The sequence below is a fragment of the Ambystoma mexicanum genome, chromosome 12 (genome assembly GCF_040938575.1).
Source record: "Ambystoma mexicanum isolate Mex_15411 chromosome 12, UKY_AmexF1_1, whole genome shotgun sequence".
NCBI lineage: Eukaryota > Metazoa > Chordata > Amphibia > Caudata > Ambystomatidae > Ambystoma > Ambystoma mexicanum.
Window position 1 is genome coordinate 426,723,321 of NC_090936.1, and position 20,067 is coordinate 426,743,387.

Here is a 20,067-nt window from a genome sequence, read left to right on the forward strand (position 1 = left end):
CGGAAAGCTCATAGAATTCTGAAGTTGCAAGCCTTGCTGTGCTCCTGGCGGTTGCAGATGCACTATGTTATTCTGTGCAACTCCATTTCCCCCCTGCTTTAAAAACACAGGTGGATTCACCATACCTACTCCTGTTCCTTGCTTGGCCATTTTGCATCATGTTTTGACTTCTGCATGTGCGTGCTAGATGCCCTGTCATCCCACACAAGCAACATACTGGCGGTGGTCTGATCATTTGCCCATTTGACACATATGGGTTGCCATTTTGCATGTTTTGAAAACCTACCTGATTGCTCTTAAAACCTCCCCGTTTACTCTGCCATCCTCGTCCTCTAAATCCTCTTCCCCTGGGGTAAAACCCAGCATTGCCCTGATTATTCTGCTGTGGATTATTGGCTTGTTGCAAGCCTTGCTGTGCTCCTGGCGGTTGCAGATGCACTATGTTATTCTGTGCAACTCCATTTCCCCCCTGCTTTAAAAACACAGGTGGATTCACCATACCTACTCCTGTTCCTTGCTTGGCCGTTTTGCATCATGTTTTGACTTCTGCATGTGCGTGCTAGATGCCCTGTCATCCCACACAAGCAACATACTGGCGGTGGTCTGATCATTTGCCCATTTGACACATATGGGTTGCCATTTTGCATGTTTTGAAAACCTACCTGATTGCTCTTAAAACCTCCCCGATTACTCTGCCATCCTCGTCCTCTAAATCCTCTTCCCCTGGGGTAAAACCCAGCATTGCCCTGATTATTCTGCTGTGGATTATTGGCTTGTTGCATGTTCAATCCGTCTGTGCTAGTTATCATTGCTCCTTCAAGGGCATATTTTGACAATTTCTTCTGCACTCATTTTGCCTCTTCACCTTTCTGTGCAGCTTCCTTTTTGCGATTATTTTCTTGCAGTAGCCTGCAATAGTGTGCGAGGGTCAGCCGTATTTCCGACCAAGGTTTGGCCTCGATTCCTACCAATTTCTTGAGCTGTTTCTGTACAGGCTCTGGCAGCTTTTGACATAATATATGGTAGAACACTGGTATAGATTTCCCCCAAGATTCCTGAGTCTCGAGTACCCAAACGTCTTGGAAATTCTGTATGTAAATCAATGGGTCTTCTGACTCCCTCATTTTCCGAGTCATGATAGCTCCCATATCGGAAATATCTGGGTACAGCGATCGTAATGCTTTCCACACTGCGTCTCTGCAATTGTTAAATGGTGCTCTGTCATGTGAGGTATTAACTGTTGTCACCCCAGTGTAACCTGCCCGTGTCCACACATCGTCTGCTCTATCACCACGCATGGCGATTAAGAGACCTTTGATATGCCCTATAGCTAACGTGCTCCCTCCAGTCATTATTTCAAACTCGTGTATCCATTTTCCGGTTTCCGATGTCAGCATTGGAAGCTTACTTTTCAGTTTTTCCCGATCCATGTGTGGCCATGGAATATACTGTGGTCTTGCTCCACCTTAATCGAGCAAAGGAAATTGGGACGTATAGCCCTCTCTCTCCTCTCTCATTGTTCTTCTGTCTATTGCAGGAGTAATATTCCTGCATCGTCGCCTACGTGGCAATGTCCTTAGCCGGCTCACATAGGGTGGTGGAGACACCCCCTTCTGAGTTTTTGTGATGCTGTTATTTACAACATCTTGACCACTGGTTTACCCTAATCCCTACTGCAGAGTTTGCATCCAACGAAACTCTTCACCCATCTTTGCTTAATTCGGTTTTCATCTTCGTATGCTGCCTACCAAATCTTGTGTTACTCTTCTGTACCAGCTGCTAATGACAATGATGTGCACCAAATTCTCACACAAGTCCATAAACAAGACAAGGAACACCTTACTAATGTACAAGCCTTATTCCGTAAAGAGGCTGACAACCATCTGGCCTCTACCCCTACATATGTGTTGGGGGACAGGATGTGGCTTTCCACCCGACATCTGCACATTTCCATGGTATTCCACTTCAACTTGATTAACCCATGCAGGGAGGATACTCAATTGCCTACAATTGCCTACAAGACCTCTCTCTGTGAGAGTTCATTATCAGTAAGAAGACAAAGTTGGAGATATCCTGGAATCCTGCTGGGTCAGTCAGTGTCTTTGACGTTTGACAGACTGGAAATGCTGCAGGCCCAAAAATCGCTCATGTGAACCACCGATTAATGTCCATGCCCCTCTCCTCATGGCTTGCTACCATCATCAATACCCCGAGCGTCCCATCCTAAGGTAGTATGAAAGGGAGGGCATTGGCAGGGTGCAGTATCCTGGACCAAGTAACTCCTGAATGTGTTATACCCTCTGTCTATGAAGGTTTAGAGTGGAGGCTGGGCAAGATATGTACCGTGTTTAGTAGAAAGGCAAACTGCAAGCCCCAGTACGTTATGAGTGTCCTCAGTCACATTTACAGTTCGCAGAACACAGCACACAGCACATATTTCTCACTGTCAAGAATTTTCAGCATCTCCGGAACAGCATGTCTTGCTTAATGTTTTCTTCCCCTGAATTGTTCTCTTTTCAATTTTTCTTGAATTTGACTTTCTTGTCATGACCAGGATTATGTAACAGGCTTTGTGTTGCTTTCTTCCTGGCTTGTTTGTCTTGTATTTATTTTGTATTACTTTGGCCAACTCTGAACTCTTACTGTATTTCTTGTTGGTACCCCCTTATGGACTTGGCAAACTACCTTCACTGTCTACATGGACCATCTCCATCTGAGGATTTCCACCTCTGTGCATTTCACTTTGCCTGGACTCTCCTGTTACATTCACAGCTTCTTGCTTTGACCAAGGAACGCGTCCGCGTGCCCTCGGGCTGTGGAACTGTTGATCCTAGTTCCTTCGGGACCTGGATTCCGCAAGGATACAAGTCAGGATACCTGCCTTCAATTTTCTTCTTTAGGGGAGCCAACGAATCACTTCCAACAGGCACCTTTTCTTGCTTAAATTCTACCCAATGTCGATGTTGCTTTTCCATAGCTCCTACAAATTCGGACCCTTTTTTCTCTCATGGGCCCAAGGGAAGGTTCTGGTTAGGATTCATCACTATAGCTTTCTTTCCTTTTTCTAGTTTGGGCTTACTCCTTTTGCCCGTTCAGGGAATAAGTGGGAAAGATTAGTGAGGGCTAGCGATGGGCACACATTAATGAACCTGGCTTCACCTGGTCTATCTATATCCAGCCAGACACTTTTAGAATAAGCCACTCAGACTTGAAAAATCATAAACAGCAATCACAATCTGCATGCCCGCACTGAGAGCACACCATAGGGCACTGGAAGAGAGAGATGCCAAGCGACCATGAACTATGGGAGAAACCCCAGAGGTTATTGTGAACTTTGCAAGTATTCCCCATGACTGACACAAAGGGAGTGCCATGAATAGTCAGCGGAATTATAAACTGTGTGTCCGGGAAGATGAGTGGCACTAACATCGACCATGTCAATAGAAGAAAAGCTCTTGTTGCGTGATTTATATATATGTATATGACTGTCATTTTAGCATGATGTATCTTCTGCAAAATTGTTTCCTTTTGGTTACAATCCATAATTAATGAATAAACCATCCTGACGAACATGTGATTCATAATATTGTAATTTGGTCGACTGAAAACTGGTCGAATGACATTTGGTCGACGAAAATTGGTCGAAAACCAAATGGTCGATTTTTTTTTTTTTATATATATATTTATTTTTCGGGTTTTCGTTTTTTAAAAAAAGGGGTTTTTAGAGAAAAAAAGGGGGTTGGGCGGGGATCCCCCCAAAAAAATAAAAAAAAGGGGTGAAAATAAAAAAAAAAAAAAATTCGACCGTTTGGTTTTCGACCAAATTGGTTCGACCATTTGTCTGGTCGACCAATTTTTTTCGACCAAATGTCTGGTAACCAAACAAATGTATACATCAATTTTCTTTTAAGTTACCATACCAAGGAGGCTTTATGAACTAGAAGAGATCAAATAATTTGAGATGCAATGATGGTTGTCTCTGGAAATCCATGATCACGGGGATAATTTAAAATGGGAGTGTCCCAACATGAGCCTGAATATAAAACAGCTCAAAGACAAGCATGCATGGAGGAAGTTTGGGGAGAGATTGATGGCGAGGAGGTGTGCGTTGCAAGCCATGAGAAGGGAGAAAGTGGCAGGGAGTGGGCAGAGTTGGAGGATGGACAGAGGAGGAGTTAGAACAAAAGTTGACAAAGGGGTACGTTGGGCTGGAGGGGAGACAATTAAGGAGGTTATTCAAGGCAGGTAGAGGTTGGACAGAGGAGGGTAAGAGAAGAGGAGAAATAGACAGAAAGGATTAAAGCAGAAAAACTGCACAGGCCAAGACAAGGGGGCCACATACTAAAAGGCATGCTGAGAGGTAAAATGCCTAAAGTCCTTGAAAGTGGAAGGGAGCGAGAGAAAGAGAGAGGGGGGGAGAGACAGAGACAGAGAGGGAGAGAGAGAGAAAGAGAGACAGAGAGAGAGAATATGATGGGAAGATAAAGGCCAGCCAACACCCACATTCTGGATTCTGGTGGGGCTGAAAATTCAACAAAAGAAACCAAAGAGTAAGTGTGCATTCAGAATCTGAGGGTTCACTGCGAATTTGAGTCAAGAGTACTCACTTAAACCCTTGGATTTAACCAACCTTGACTGGGGTGGCATGCTAATAATGACTTCAGCCTGACAAAACACCTGAGATAGATTGGGAAGAAATCAACTGTCACTTACATCAAGAGACCAAAACGCTGGAAGGCTGACATTTCCCAGGCGTCTATGTTCTTTCATTGCCAGTAATTTCAATGGCAGGCATTTAAACGTGCACATAATACACGTTATCCCCTAAATCCTCCCTCCCCATCTATTGTTACCTATTCCCAACCCCCCAACGCCTTATTTGCCCTTTCCCGCCCCCCTAAACATTTTGTCTACCATTTTCGAAATTCTTTACACGTTTGAATGTCAGACGTTGAAATAACTGGTGAAGAAAAGGCGTTGTACCACTTCACAGCAACCTACAGAAGGCTTCCATACCCTGAGAACCTAAAGAAGTTTTGAATTACTGTGTATGACTCCTTCGGGGCGGCCCATTTCTGAAAATAAACTGCTTTAGATTCAGGAAATGAGATGTTGTACCACCGCCCTCTTTATAATAGTGCTCAAACATCCCTCTCGCTTGTCTGTGTTTTCTTTTGGTTGTGACTGCAACATTATTATGAGAATCAATCTTGTTTTGTAGAAATGCTCCTCCTAGGCCTTACTCCCACCCTGCCCTTTGTTGTGTGCAATACACCATCAGTAAAATTCACTTAATAGTTCCAAGTCTTTTGTTGATCTCTTGGTCTGTGGCAGACAGCACAGGTACTGGGACTGTGTTAAAAAAGACTGGAAGGATATCCTCACGCTGCATCATTCGGCAACCAAGTGTTTGTTGTTCACTCCCTGACATTCTACAGTTCCCCTTCAATCCAGGCATAGCTTACTTTCTCCATTTGTTGGATGTCCTCCTTTCAGCCTCATCATACTTTCATCTGGATCGATAGCTGAAATGCAACATGCATGCCTCTGGAATGGCATATGCCTTCCCACTAGGATTTGAATCCCCTGGGACTCAGATTGCCGTCTTCTGTAGCGATTGGACTTTTAGGGGGATTCCACTTGGTGAGAAGAATGAGGGTCTTAGCCTTTTGCAATGGCTTCCTCTTTGCTCCAGATTTCAGTTGAAGCTACCCCTTTCTTAAGTGGAGCTAGTCTATCTAGCCTGAACACTCAGGATCACTTGTGGTTGCAGACAAGCGTATGTAGAATATAAGTACAGATGGTGAAAGCAATCCCTCACCAGGATGCTTGTACATGGCTACAATGGTTGTATTGGGCAAATCATGATAAGTGGTGAAAGGGTGCATTGGTGATTCATAGAAAGGGGACTTTGGCAATGTGAGGCCATGCATACATGTCGTATACTTTCTATTTTTGCAATTAGCTAGTGTTTACATTGTTATTATTATTAGGTTATTTATTGAGCGTGAACCTAGCTTTGGGAAGCGGGAAGCGATGCAGCACTTTACAATTATAGGGGGATGGAGACGGTTAGGGAACAGAGAAACAGGGGGTCTGACAACAAGGGAGGGAGTGCAGCTGTCAGCAATGGGTCTACAAGTAACCAGAGGAGGAAACTGTGGGATCAGATCAACCAGTCTCAGGTATGATGTGGACTGTATGGGTTATGGATTTAGGAGTTAGAGAGGAGCCATTCCTTGAAGAGGAAGCTCTTGAATTCCATCCTGAACTGTAGATCTGAGGGTGTGAGTCAGATATTGATAGGGAGGGGTTGGGTTCCAGACTCTTGGGGCATAAACAGAAAATGCCTGTCTTCTGGTTTTTACCTTCCTGCACCGGTGCAGTTCAAGTCTGCACATGTCATAACTTCTGGTGGATCACAGGTCTCTGGAGATGCTGAGCTTCCCAGTGCGGTAGCTTGGGGACTTCAAGGTGACAGCCTTGTAGATGATGCAGCAGGATTTGAAGATGATACAGGCTTGCAGCGGGAGCCAGTGCAGTTCGATTAGGGTTGGGGTGATGTGGTTGAATTTGAGAAGTCCTTTGATGAGTCGTGCTGCAGCATGCAGGGCACATCTCGGGGGAACCAGGGTAGTCACCGGAAGGCCTTCCAAGAGGATATTGTCACTGTGGAGGTGGGAGAGGACCAAGGCATGGCCAGCAGATCTGGAGATGTTTTCTGGGAAGAAGGGTTTGATTTTACATTATTACAATTTTCATATGTACATCGTTTGTTTCACATCTTGGTAGGGCAGGCAGGGCAGTTGGGGAGGGGCCTATCAGGACGTTAAGGTTGTCTGTTCACAAACTAGAAGGTAGAGCTCGAGCATGGTCTTGCATAGTTCTGTGAGTTGGATTCCTTCATTAGTGGGGGAGAGCATTACAGTGATGGGGAGCCAGCAGAGAGAAGAACTGAGGAACATATAGGTTGTTGAGATTTTAAGCGTGGAGAGCCTGAGAGGGAGATATCGTTTTCCAGGTAATAGGGTTGGGCGGTGTGCAATGGCTAGATTTCGAAGAAAGTAGCAAACACCTGAAGAGGGGGTGATTTTGCAGTGGAAGACTTCTGTTGTGGTGGCCCTATGCCAAGTAGAAGAGGATATAGGTAGTTTAAAGAATAATCATGGCTGGAGTTGCAGTGGCAGGGATGAAGTGATTAGTTTAAGTTTGCTGTTTAAGAGGACCCAAACGTTGTGAGCCTCATTGGAGGAGGGATGAGGTTGTGTAGAAAGTGGATAGGAGATAGTAGAGTGGGATGTTTATTGACGGATGGGAGAAAGATGATTTCCATCTTTGAGGGGCTTAACACCAGGCAGCACATAGGCATCTAGGTAAAGATGCCATATTTTTTTAAAACATTTATTTTATTGGGCATTTTTAAGGCAATTATACATCAAGGAATTGTGTTTCAAAGCGCCTACAGGGCAAAAGGAAGGGAACAAGGGAACAGCAGGACAATGGAATATGATAACAGCGATGAGCAAAATACAAAAGCAGTCCTACTAGGCCTTGTGAAAATTCTGAGCGTGCAAGTGCAGAGCGAGGGAAGTGTAGAGGAGGTCCCAAGTATAGCCCGCACTCCAACCATCCATTTTGAAGTACTAGGAATGTTCACACCAAGATACGTGACGTATGATGAGCAAATAAACCAGCAGAGAGCCGCAGTGGGGCTCTGTACAGTACCTATCAGAAGAATAGCACCTATTGAAGTACCAGTACCAAGGAAAGCATGGACGGTAAGGTATCCATCGAGGAAGCCATATCAACCAATAAAATGAAATGAACATTGTCTAAATACAGTCCCTGAAGAAACCAAAAAGGTCTTGATGGAAGACGAATGGCGACGCCCCAATAACCTGGACTGACTCACGTATATAAGAAATGATGACCAGAGAATGACGTAAAGAGAGAAAACGCCATGAATAAAGGGTATCGCGGACCAAAAGTGAAAGGACAATGTCAAACATAAGAAGCTTAAACCATGACCATGATGAAGATAGTCAACCAAGTTTACACATGTACATATGCTTGGAACCGCAATACAGCTAAGAAAATTGTGCACCTTGCAATGCTTAGTAGACAGATAGTGCGGCAAGCGCCACTATACATAATCTACCTCAAAGAAGTACATTATATAAGTATATTTCCACTTTTCAAAAGAAGCAGAATCAACCAAAAGGTTACTAAAGGACCTCACGAAAAGCGTTTCGTATTTGGCGAAATCAAGACTACAGCGGCAGAAACGAAACTCAGCAGAGGCAAATCGTGCCTGGAGAACCAAGGTCATATCTGTCAAGATGGACGAACAGTGGATACAATTAATTGAAGCAAAGAACAGAATATACTGCTCTGAATGGTCAAGATAAGAAGCCGAAGGCTGGTGGTGGATGAAACGAAAGTCAAATACACAAATTGTACGAAGAAGAGGCAAATTCTCGGTGTCTGAATCACGTGACCGGCCGAGTGAGCAGAAGTAAGCCTTTCACACTTGTGCATGGAGCCTTATCGTACCCATCCTCCTTAACTTTCTCAGACCAAGAGGCAGACTCAAGGCCAAACTACAAGGCAGTAATTGACGCAATGCCACTAAGGTGATGAATGGCTGTAACATAAATTGAAGGAAAGCTGGGGTACAGACTTAATCCCTGCACCTGGCCTCATTATTTTGCGTGCTGCTAAGCGAAGTGGAAAAGTATGGGTGGGGTTGGTGCCAACTCAATCACAAGGGACCAAGTAATCTAGGGTCCTATAGTTAGTAGAACCAATGAGACGTTGTGCTCTTAGTGACGTCTACAGTAGCTAGTTTGAAGGTAGGACTTAGATGCCCCATCTGACAGTGTTTACCCAAGCCTCTTACTCTGTTACCATATACAGATATAGTACCTAAAGTAAAGTTACCTTTCCTGAACCGCCCAGAAAATGTTTATGCCTTGGCCCCAGGGTGGATCCTCATCTAAAACAGTCTTGCAACACATGACGACATACTTGCACGCCACATACACGGGCAAAAAGTTAGACAAACACCTATCTAGTTTACAGTTGTAGAAAATGTACCAACAGGATAAAGAGAAGGAGCTGCCAGTAGATTGGATACTTAACGTATCCTGAAAACTGAAGACAGTAAGAACTTAAAGCAGCCACAGGGTATAGCAAGCCGGCATATGAGTCACCTACGCAGAGCGGTGATGAAAATCTAGACAAAAATAGAGATAGAGATATCACCTCCAAAGTCCTGAGGGACAAGGAGAGACGTGAGAACGGGAGGAAAGGCCAGAAACAAGCCAGTACATCTTTCGACACGGAGAGGGAAGGCAAAAGATGGAAAGGGAATGAGGATAGAACTGATGAGATAGCACTCACACAGAACGAATGGATAGGGGGTCAGATTTTATTGAAACTCTATGGTAAAGGCATTGATGATGCAAAACAAAAGGAGAAGCTAGATGATGTGCAGAGAAAGGAGAAGGAGAAAGAAAAAGGATTGAGTGATGAAAGAGTAAAGAATATCGTGAAGCGCAAGAAAGGCAAAACAATTGTAAACAGAGAGTAGCCAATGATCAAGACAGACAGGAGCAGTGAAGGATAGAGGAAGAGCAGAGGATACGAGAGAAAAGTATAAAGAGATGAAGGGATGAGGAAATCCGAAACGTACATAGAGACGCAAAGAAAGAGGAAGAAGATAGGATCGGAGAAGAAGTGAGGAAGTGCAGAGAGTTTGATGATGATGTAGAACGCAAGAGAAGAAAGAGGGCACATGATCTCGAATAACTGGAAAGAGAGGTTAAAAAACCTGAGCCAGTAGTAGACTGGGAAGATATAGAAGAATTATTTCCTGAGTACGATTCAGTACCAGGCACGTCTAGGGCTAATATCGAGGATGACTTCGACACCAGAAGCATCGGAGAGACGATCGATAGAATGTATGATGAAATAGGGCTAGAACAAGTACCCCAAGGGGAGGGGGAAGACGAGCGCCTGGAGAGCACTCAGCTTTACGATACTGAGGACGTCTCCCGAAGTAGTGGGAATAGAGAACTGTCCCTAGATAGGTTGGAAATAAGTAGGAACAAAGAGGACACAAGAGGTTGCACGAGTTGGGGGCAGGCAATGTCTGACACCGAAAGAGAGGAGCATAAGGAAAAGGAGGAAGGGAGGAGATGCAAAAAACAATTCTCAAGGGGGAAAGGAATAAGATGGTCAGACACTAGTGAGTCTGCACCGAGGGCATCAGGATCAGCCACGCAGTCAGACCGACAAGAAAAAGTATCTCAAAAACTGCTCCAACGTTCTGTTCAACATTTTCCTTTGGTGGTCTATCTGTGGGTTGTATGATAAACACAGACAGCTTTGGATATCCGGAGAGGAAGACAAGGCCATCCAGAATCGAGATGTAAACTGCGTTCCTCAGTCAGTAATCATCACAGTAGGCAAACCATATAACTGAAAAATGTGTCAGCAGTCCGGGCGGCTGAGGGCAGTCCGACACAGCGGATAGTGTCTCATCTTGGGGAAATAATACACAACAACTGGAATATTGGTGCAAGCATGATCAGGAGAAAAATCCAGTATAGAATCAAGGTTCATGGTGTGGTATGGATCAGTCGGGACATGCAAAGTTTGCAATAACCCTACAGATTTGCCTGAGTCTATCTTTGCATGTGCACATATGAAACATGTCTGTACATAAATGGTTATGTCTTTTGTAATTCCCAGCCACGAACACCTGCAGTGTAGTAATGCAATAGTCTTACGAAATAACACAGAATCGTGTTATCATAGCACTAGGTCATGGTTTGTACCCACAAGCTACAGTCAGGTAGAAAGCGATGACCCTGGTAATAGGGTAAACCCACTAAAATAATGACGTGCTGCAACTCAGAAATAAATATGGGGTATAGATCTCCATTGCCCAAGTGCTTCAGAAGATCGACCATCAAGGAAGAGATGGAGACTATCTGTCCTGGTATCATAACACTAGATTTCATTGTGTCATGGTTCTTCCCTGATGCAAACATGTGGGAAGAGCATCTGCTTTTGTGCATTTGTCTTCAGGCCTGAAGGTGAGAGCAAAAGCATAGGTGGGAAAGAACAAATGACATCCAGCTAGCCAGAGATTAGCTCTAGTGGCAAGTAGACTCTTATGGTCTGAATACACAATGTTCTGGTGTCTAGAACCAAGTGGCTGGTGCCTCCATTCTGACAACGCTTCTTTTATGGCCCATAGCCCTTTTTCAGTGATGGTATAAGTTTCTCCACACCAGTTACATTGCCTAAGAAAAGTGGCCAAGGATGCAGTCATTTTGTCAGTACAGCACCTATGGCGAATGAGTATGCATCTGTCTCAATGACGAAAGGCAACTCCAGCATGGCGTGTTGAATTACCAGGATGGCAGCGAATACCACTTTGTGTGTGTCAAAAGAAAGTTGCACATTCTCTGTCCATATTCATAGGACAGAAGCTAATGGATAATTGGTTCAGTGTTTTCACAAGGGGCAAGAAATGCAAGATAAATCAATGATAAATATGTCTCCAAATACAATTTCCCATTTGTCGCCCCCAAACAGAAACGTACAAGACTGTATGCCCCTTGTAAATTCAATTTGGTGGATATTTGGGCCCTGCAGACCTGTTCAGAAAGTACCAATATCAGACACACGTGGTATTATTTTTACAGTGACACTGTTAAGCGCAGTGATCTATGCAGAGCCTTAATTCCTTTCTTCCTTATTTTGCAAATGAAGGGTAGAGGGGTTGCAGTGGACCATGATTGGCAGAAAAATCAATTCTCAAGACACTCATTCTGATACTGGCATGGATAGGCATCTTCCTATTCTGTGAGCGCATGCATGGTGCCACATGGAATCTTTGCCCCGTATTCAAGGTCTATAGGACAATCATAGTCCTGAGGCAGCAGCAAGGAGGCCGATTGCTTTGTACTAAACACATAAGACGTAAGCATAAGTAGAATAAAAAGGGGGCAGAGCATGGTGTATCAGTGCGATGTGGTTTATCAAGAGGATAGATGCAGAAACAAGATCAGAGACCTACCCACACACGTTTTTTGTCATAGAAGTGATATGCATTCCCCAATGCCTTTCTAAAAACGATATTACTCTGTGAGCCTCATCAATGGCAGCCTAATAAATTATCTAGCCTCTCTGAAATGCAACTGAATAGTGGCCGGCTTCAGAGGCATCCTCTTACAAACTGGCCTGTCACCTGCTCCAAGACAGATTTTCCATTTGCTCTAAGAAGACGGCTCACATCCAAGCCTGCATCCCCAGGGCCTCTAACAATTCTAGCAAACTGTTCAAAATCGGCAAGGAACTTGCAAATCCTTCTGCAGGTTCTACTTCTCCCCTTCCATCCCTGACCCTCTGTACCTCTCTGGCCTCCTGCTTCTTTTCCAAAACCCAGGACATTCTGTCCTCACTCTCCTCTACCCACTTCCTCATTCCTCCCCAGCTATCCTGCCTTCCTAAACTCCCCTCCCCCTTCGCTACCTCTCTCCTACTCCTCTCCCATAGCACCGGATGAGGTCTCTAGACTAGTCCTCTCTATGAATGTCTCTTCCAAACCAGTGCTCGCCTGATCCTCTAGAACTATCAAGGACAACATTGCCTCCCTTGTTCCTTCCTTGGCAGATTGCTATAGTCATTTCCTTGCCAAAGGCTCCTTCCATCAACCATGTAATTATGGGACTTTTTGGAATCCCACAAAAAACATTTCAATGAGGTCAAGAGAAAGGGAGCTTGCGGAAGCAGATCTCCTGCGGGAACTGCTCCCGGATCCTAGGTTACAAAAGGTTTGGGAGGAACCTCACATAAGGGTTGTGCCACAACAGCACATAGCTCAAGGGCATCATATGGGAACAGACTGTGATCAGCTTGCAGCAGGTGTAGCCTAGCATTCATTGTGGCATGTTGCCATCTGGGATCTTAAAGCATCACTGACCAGCTTCATGGCAGCCACGGGATTGGATGCTTAGTCCATCAGGGCAGCAAGGTCACAGAAAGAAGGATCCTTAATGTCCCTGGTCCAAGAACTTGTGCCTGTCCCTATCCCTTATAAACCTTTCCCAGCACCTCCCTGGTTGGGCAAAAAGGAGCAAGTTTAAATCAGAAAAATGAAAGACAAATGCGGGGAGGACTGTACTAGCATTATTCAACCAATGAAATGGGGCCCAGATACCAACACCTCGCCAAACCACAGGTATGAGTATATGTCTGGGAACCAAATACCTTAATTACATGAGATATCCAACTACATGTCATATATATTAAGTATCCTAAGATGCTTAATATTAGCGTTGGTAGGTGGTTGGAAACTTAAATATGCAACTCCTTCTATAATCCATAAATCAGATCAAGTAAGTATGTCATGGTGGATTCATTCCCAAGCAGTGAGATACATTTGAAAAACAGATGTATGGACTCAGATTTCTCTCAATATATGCCCATCAACTTTTGAAGAAGATTTTGCAATACCGAAAGGGAACGAAACATGTCAGGCAGTTATAGATGTCCTCCGGAGAACAACCTTAACAACAGAAATTTGGATTCGAAGTACAACTCACCATATGAATACACATAGCTAAGAACTGCAAACAACTGGGGGTTATGGGTAGATCAGCAAAATACAAAATGGCCACCCTTCCCTTATAACCTCTGTCTCATTAGGTCCACTTCCAGGGGTGGCACCGGAAGAGAACAGATCCAGACAATCTCAGCTGAGGCCTCCCCTCAAGTTACAGCTGCAACCTCTAATTTGGAAGCCAGGTGAGGTAGGTACACTATAAAAGAAACTCCAGCCCTAGTCTGTGTGTGCGTTGTTGAAGTAGTAGATGTATGGCATTTGGAGAGAGTTGGAGGGCAGCATGAGAAATTAGTGCAGAGTCCAGAGGAGAAGAAGAAAGTGTGGTGGTGCAGAGCTAGATGGGGATACATTGCTGGACTAGAAGCAGTTGCAAATGTTCTAGAAAAGGTTGAAGAGTAAATGGAGGAGTTTGGGAAAAATCATGAGGAGGTTGGAGATTTGTTTCAGGATGTGTGTGAGTTACTGGAGGAGGTTGGGAAAAATCAGAAGAAGGAGGTTGAACTAAACTGGAGAAAAGGGAAAGTGGGTTAAAAGAAGCTGATTGTGAAAGCAGGTTGTAAAGAACGGAAGAAAGGAGGTGGTAGAGATGAGAAGGTGGTAGATCAGCAAGAGTAGTTGGATGAGGATCACAGGAAAAGGCAGTGAACCAGCAGAAGAAGGTGGGAAAAATCAGGAGGTAGTAGGAGGTGAACACAAGGAGCCAAGGAAATTAGGAACTGTGTTGGAGTGAGACCCCGCTTAGAATAGATAGGAACCTAAGGATGGTAGAGGAAAGAGCACCCGGTGTGGAGACTCGGGGGGGGTTAGGCCAGAGCCTGACCTAGAGCAGAACAGGAGGACGATCTCACAGCAAAGGAAACTCTGAACCTGACCTCTCCACCTGAAGAGTCCGGAGACCTCTGCCCACCAACATCGGACCGGCTTCTATATTGGTGGAAAAGCTGACTGGGCTTTACTTGGCAATAACAGAGGAGGCCCAGATTCTGGACATGGCGTTAATAAGGGAGACTACTCTGTCAAAAAGACGAAAAGCCAGTTCTTGTAAGAGCTGTATTAGCATACTTTTAGGTACATTCTTGGAGTGTCTATGTATTTGATGGCACCCACCCAGCCACATTGTGACATTACAAAGAAGGAAAACTATTAGACTGGCCATTTGCTGTGCATAACCATTTTAAATATGGAATCGTCATAGGTTTCCAATAGATCATGCCCACAATGAGCCATGGCTGGAGCTATTGGGTGTAGACACTGTCAAACATAATATAGACACTGATATGATAAATAGGCAATACAACAGTATATAAAATGATTATCTAAATAATGTCTAGAGCCTTCCTTTCGATAACAACTGCCTCTAATCAATATTATGTTTTTCCCAGGGAAGCAATGTTCACTCAACAGATTTAGACAAAAATGAGATTTGCTGTACAGACTTATTTAACAATGGCTCACTGCCTGTTGTAACTTGAGTTCCAGTTTTCCACTTATTATATGTGGAACTATTTTCTCAATGGCAAAAAAACTAAAACCAGCCAGAGATCATTTGTGGCTCTAATTGAAGTGCATAAAAACGGGCAGGCCGTGTTTTTATTTTTTATCTCCCATGTGTGTGGAATAATCCTTGTGTTGCAAAATCTAATGGCAGAACCCACTAGATGTTGGTTAATACAACAGAAATAAATCACTGAAACTACATATGCAGAGTTACAAGAAATATGGTGTGTTGATTCTTGTAAACCTTATCATGACTTCTATTTTTATTTTATTAAGTGGATATGGTTTACGTGTAAACTTTACATTGTCTTCCAATTCCGTTAAAAACAAATTCATATGTCATTAAATTCACATTACATTTAAAATACATTCTAAGTCACACTTTGACATTATAATTATAATTTCACTTATACAGTTCATTATTAATCCATTGTAAGTAACTACAATGATCAAAATAAATGTGCACAAAAATTATAAAATCCCCCTTATTAAAATATATTTTCAGACATGATAGGCTGCTGCGGACATAACCCTAGATTCAGCACTATTTATAGTTAACCAAAATTGTTCATTAGTAACATCTTCCATTCTTGTTATCAGATGTCCATAATGGGTTATGAACTGTTTCTGTAGCTCTTTGAATTGTGTAAATACATCTCTGGTAGTTTCTATACTACCTTTAGACATTGTGCAAAGCCTATCCTCTACTGGTACTTTTTTCCAAGCCCCCGTAATCATATATGAGGGAAGCAGATTGAATCTTAAAAGCATTAAAGAACAATGCAATCCATGATCTATCGTATATTTTATATATGCAGCAGGTTTCCTGATGGAGAAGTGCTACCTAGTGTATTTTCGTAAAGTGGTTTCCCACTCAGATAGTCTATTGTGTTAATCCTATTCCAAGTATTAGCCTTATCCACCAATGTCTTGATTGCAATAGTCACTGATTCGTGTTCACTCTGTTGCCAGCTTATTTCAGTCTGATATTATTGCAGTTATCTTCCAACTCCCTAGTTGCTTGAGTTTGCTTACAGCACTTAACATTATGAAACAAACTACTACATAATATTGTAGATCCCTTGACTTTCATGATTTTCATATGGAACACAGTTCTCTTAGTTTTGACTAAAATGCTGAGAGAGATCAAGCCTAACTCCATTCTTATGGCCTCCTCCTTTCGGGTTGATTTGGATAATCCAAGACAGTCTGTTAGAGAGGAAGGAGGTCAGCCATGCCAGTGCCCTGTCCATGATGCCTATGGTAACATGGAGACGATTTATGAGGATGGAGTGGTTGACTGTTTCAAAATTAGAAGAAAGATCGAGGAGGATCAGAACAGAGGGAGTGTTAGAGTCCAAGTTAGAGAGTAGGTCTTCACGGGTGTTCAGGAAAGCAGTTTTCGAGCCTCTGGCTACCCTGAAACCAGACTGATGGCCATTTCGGTGTGTAGGCTCAGTTGGGGGATGACCAGTTTCTCCATGGGTTTGCCCAAAAAAGGGGTGATAGAGATAGGTCGATAGTTTAGTCAAGCAAGAAGGGTCAGTGGATGGCATTTTTAGGAGAAGGTGCACAAGAGAGTGCTCAAGGGGTTGAGGGAAGGAGCATGTGGTAAAAGAGTTGTTGCAGAGGTCAGCCAAGGCTGGGAAAAGGATGGTGATGTTGTCCTTGATGGTTCTGGAGGAGCAGGGGAGGACCTGCTTAGAGGAGACTTTCATACAGCGGACAACTCTAGAGACATGGATGTCACTTGAGGGTCTCCCTTTCTACCCCTGTGTTCCCCGTTGCTACCTGTAAAAAACATATATATATTTTTTAATGTAAATTCCTTGGCTGTGGTCCGCGCCACGTGGCTCTTTGTTTCTGGAACAGCTGTCTTTCTTGTTCGGGCCTCTTAAAAAAACAGGGGGTTCCCCAAGTTTAACACTTTTAGCAGTGACCCTAAATGTGAAAGAATAGGAATAACAAATAATTTGTCTTTCTGGAATTCTATACAATCATTGCTAAACTTATTAAAGGTTTATTTCAGGCACACTTCAGGGGGTGAGTTACAGATTTAGTCTGCTCTTAAACAGCTCAACTCAGCCTTTCATCCTTCCGAGTTTGATAAATGAGTACCAACACAGGTTGGGTGATATTGTATATATATATATTTGTTCTACATAAATCGCTTTAGCGTACGTGCTATATGATAACACATCATTATCATTTGGCCTTGAACGTCTTCTTGCATTCACAGTAATTTGGTAATATGGGCCTATACACACTGATATTAATGATACACATTATTGTATGAAATGGATATCACATTATAGTGAAATCGTGCCATATTTTTCATAGTGTACTTAGGATGCCACTTCTTGTTTTGTCAAGGATTGAAAGGTCATATTCCATTGCTTCCTGTGATGTCACTTCGAGTGAAGTCAAATGACATCACTTCCAGTGATGTGATCAGAGGTCAAGGGTTGTGCGATGTCACTTACACTAGCCCTGGCGTTTTGGTGAAATTACCTCCCTGCCTAGAGATCTCACCTGGTGCAATGGAAGAGAGGGAGGAAAGTATGGGGGGATGCGGGGACCAAGAGGGGCGAGAGAAGGTGGGGGCAAGAAGAAGGGGTGCAGAAGACAGAGAGGCCAGAATGTCAAGAGTTTTGGAGGAAAAGTGGGCAACCAGTGTAGAGCTGAGGGTCTGGGAGGGAGGAGGAGAAGAAGAGGAGACTGCGGTAAAATTGTCAAGTTACTTGCAGATTTTAAAGAGGTCAGCCGTGTTATGATGGCTCCAGAGATGCAGGCTTGGACATGAGCCCAACGGTACTTTTTAATATAGCGATTATAGATTACTTTTTGACTTTAAAAATCTGTGTCACAAGAACAAAACATTAATGACGGCTTACATTGTTGCACAAATTGTGACAGTTACATTCTTTTCAGGGAAACATGAGGGTATCAAGTTATATAGTCGCTCTACATGGAGTAAGGAAAGGCAGGCCATCTGAACAGGGAAAGCTGTGAATTTGCATGTCAATTTTTTCAATTAGCTGCACATAAATATTTTAAATGAGAAAAAGTGGGCGCATTTGTCCCATAGTGCTCGGGAGGAAATGATTGGTTGTACAAGGGCTATTGGACCCCCTATCCTGAAATTAATTTGAATTAGCTCTTTCTTTTGATTTGTATAATGTCTTATTGGTCCCAAAAGGAAACATTTGTTTTCTTGAAGATAGTGCTTTTGTTGCTTTTTATGCAAACAGTAAAGGCATATTTGTTTTCTGACCCATATGCTCAATGTCGTACTCTCCCAGACAATCTTAGTTCGACTTTATGTTATCATTCCATTCCATCGTTTTGTTGCAAATTGGGCCCATTGAAAATATAGAAAATGGAAAGTACCACATGTTCTAGTTTGAGGTTAAATATATCTGCAGACTGTGTGCGTGTGCGCGCGCGCGCGTGTTTGTGTGTGCCAATATGAGGGGAACATACACTAAATGCACAGTCTTACCTGGCTGTCCAATCCCAGCAGAACTATCATCACAAAAAAGAAACAGGCCCAGAGTGGTGCAAAAGGCATCATTGAGACAGCTCGTGGATAAGCAATGAAGGCCAGGCCGGGTCCTGCAATGAAACAAGCATAATTGTGAACTATCTCGCACTAAAATCCCTCAAATAAAGGCACTGATGTCTTTTAGTGGACTAGTAAAGAATTGTGTGCTGAGATGGTTTACACATAGAATTCAAAAACCCAGATTTCAGATGACATTTAGAAACCGAGAAAGAATACAAGTACTCAAATCATATAAAAGACGTTAGCATTTGGTCCAACAGAAAAAAAACACTCACTGGCAAATCCAATCATATTGGAATTTGCATATTGAAATGTTTTCTGTTTTGCCAGGTATTGCCATTGTATGCTCAGTTATAACATGTATCATGTGACGCATACTGCCACCATACTTTAGGTTTCGACAGTGTAAACCTAGAGATTACATAACATGCTAAGTTTGTCATCATATCCAGGGACAGATGCCATATACCCGGTATAAACAAAGGATATCCCAAAAGGAACTCATTAAAACAGATGTTACAGTTGTCGCAAAGCATATAAATGCATCCATACCTTCATCAAGAGAACAACCGCCTATATCACATTGGTAAAGAGATCATCATTTTTAACATATATCACACACTATATTCTAGGATACATCTAAATGTATGTTTTGCTGAATGTTGGCATGAATCAGAAATATATTATTTTTCAGGTAAAAATAAGTCAGGTAATATCCTGGGGTCCATAGTTAACGAAGGCCCCGGGGCATTACCTGACTCGGTAATGCTCACGCAGTGTCGTGGCATATTGCTATTAGTACCCCGGTGTGCAAGACTGTGGTACTAATAGCATTCTTTTCTGTTTCGAAATGCTGTAGCATTTCGGGACAGAAAAGAAAAATAAATGTGAAAGGAAATGGCTGCCGGGAAAGGGAAAATGGAGTCCATTTTCCCTTTCCATGTCGGCTATCAGGAGTGGACGGGCTGGGAACAGAAGTGTTCCCAGCGCGTCGCTCCCGAAAAGGAGTAATACGAAGGTAAGTGGGGTTGGGTGGGCAGGGAGGTGATTGTGTGCAGGGGCAGAGGGGAGGAAAAAAAAAACATACCTTAATCCCCGGCGGGGGACGATGGCAGCCTCCAGCCATGTGGAGGCTCAGAGCGGGGATGGCCCGGCTTTGAGCCTCCTCATTGGCTGAGGGGCTAATCCCAGGCGGGGGACGATGGCAGCCTCTAGCCATGTGGAGACTCGGAGTGGGGATGTCCCCACTTCGAGCCTCCTCATTGGCTGATGGGCTGCCACACCCCCAGCCAGGGACAAAGGAGTGGAATACCGGCTGAGGGATTCCCAGCCGGGTAAAGCACTGGCGAGGGCCAATTAGAATGTT

The 20,067-nt window shown here is 43.5% G+C and overlaps 1 protein-coding gene across 2 annotated transcripts in view; it reads right to left on the reverse strand.

Annotated features, from left to right (window-relative positions):
- Positions 1–20,067, reverse strand: part of LOC138513606 (sodium- and chloride-dependent GABA transporter 2-like) — a 771,005-nt gene that overhangs the window by 182,183 nt on the left and 568,755 nt on the right. For both annotated transcript variants that reach the window (XM_069628589.1, XM_069628590.1), the window contains exon 10: positions 18,639–18,751. In XM_069628589.1, the coding sequence (XP_069484690.1) occupies positions 18,639–18,751 (113 nt within the window). The remainder of the gene's footprint in view (positions 1–18,638; positions 18,752–20,067) is intronic.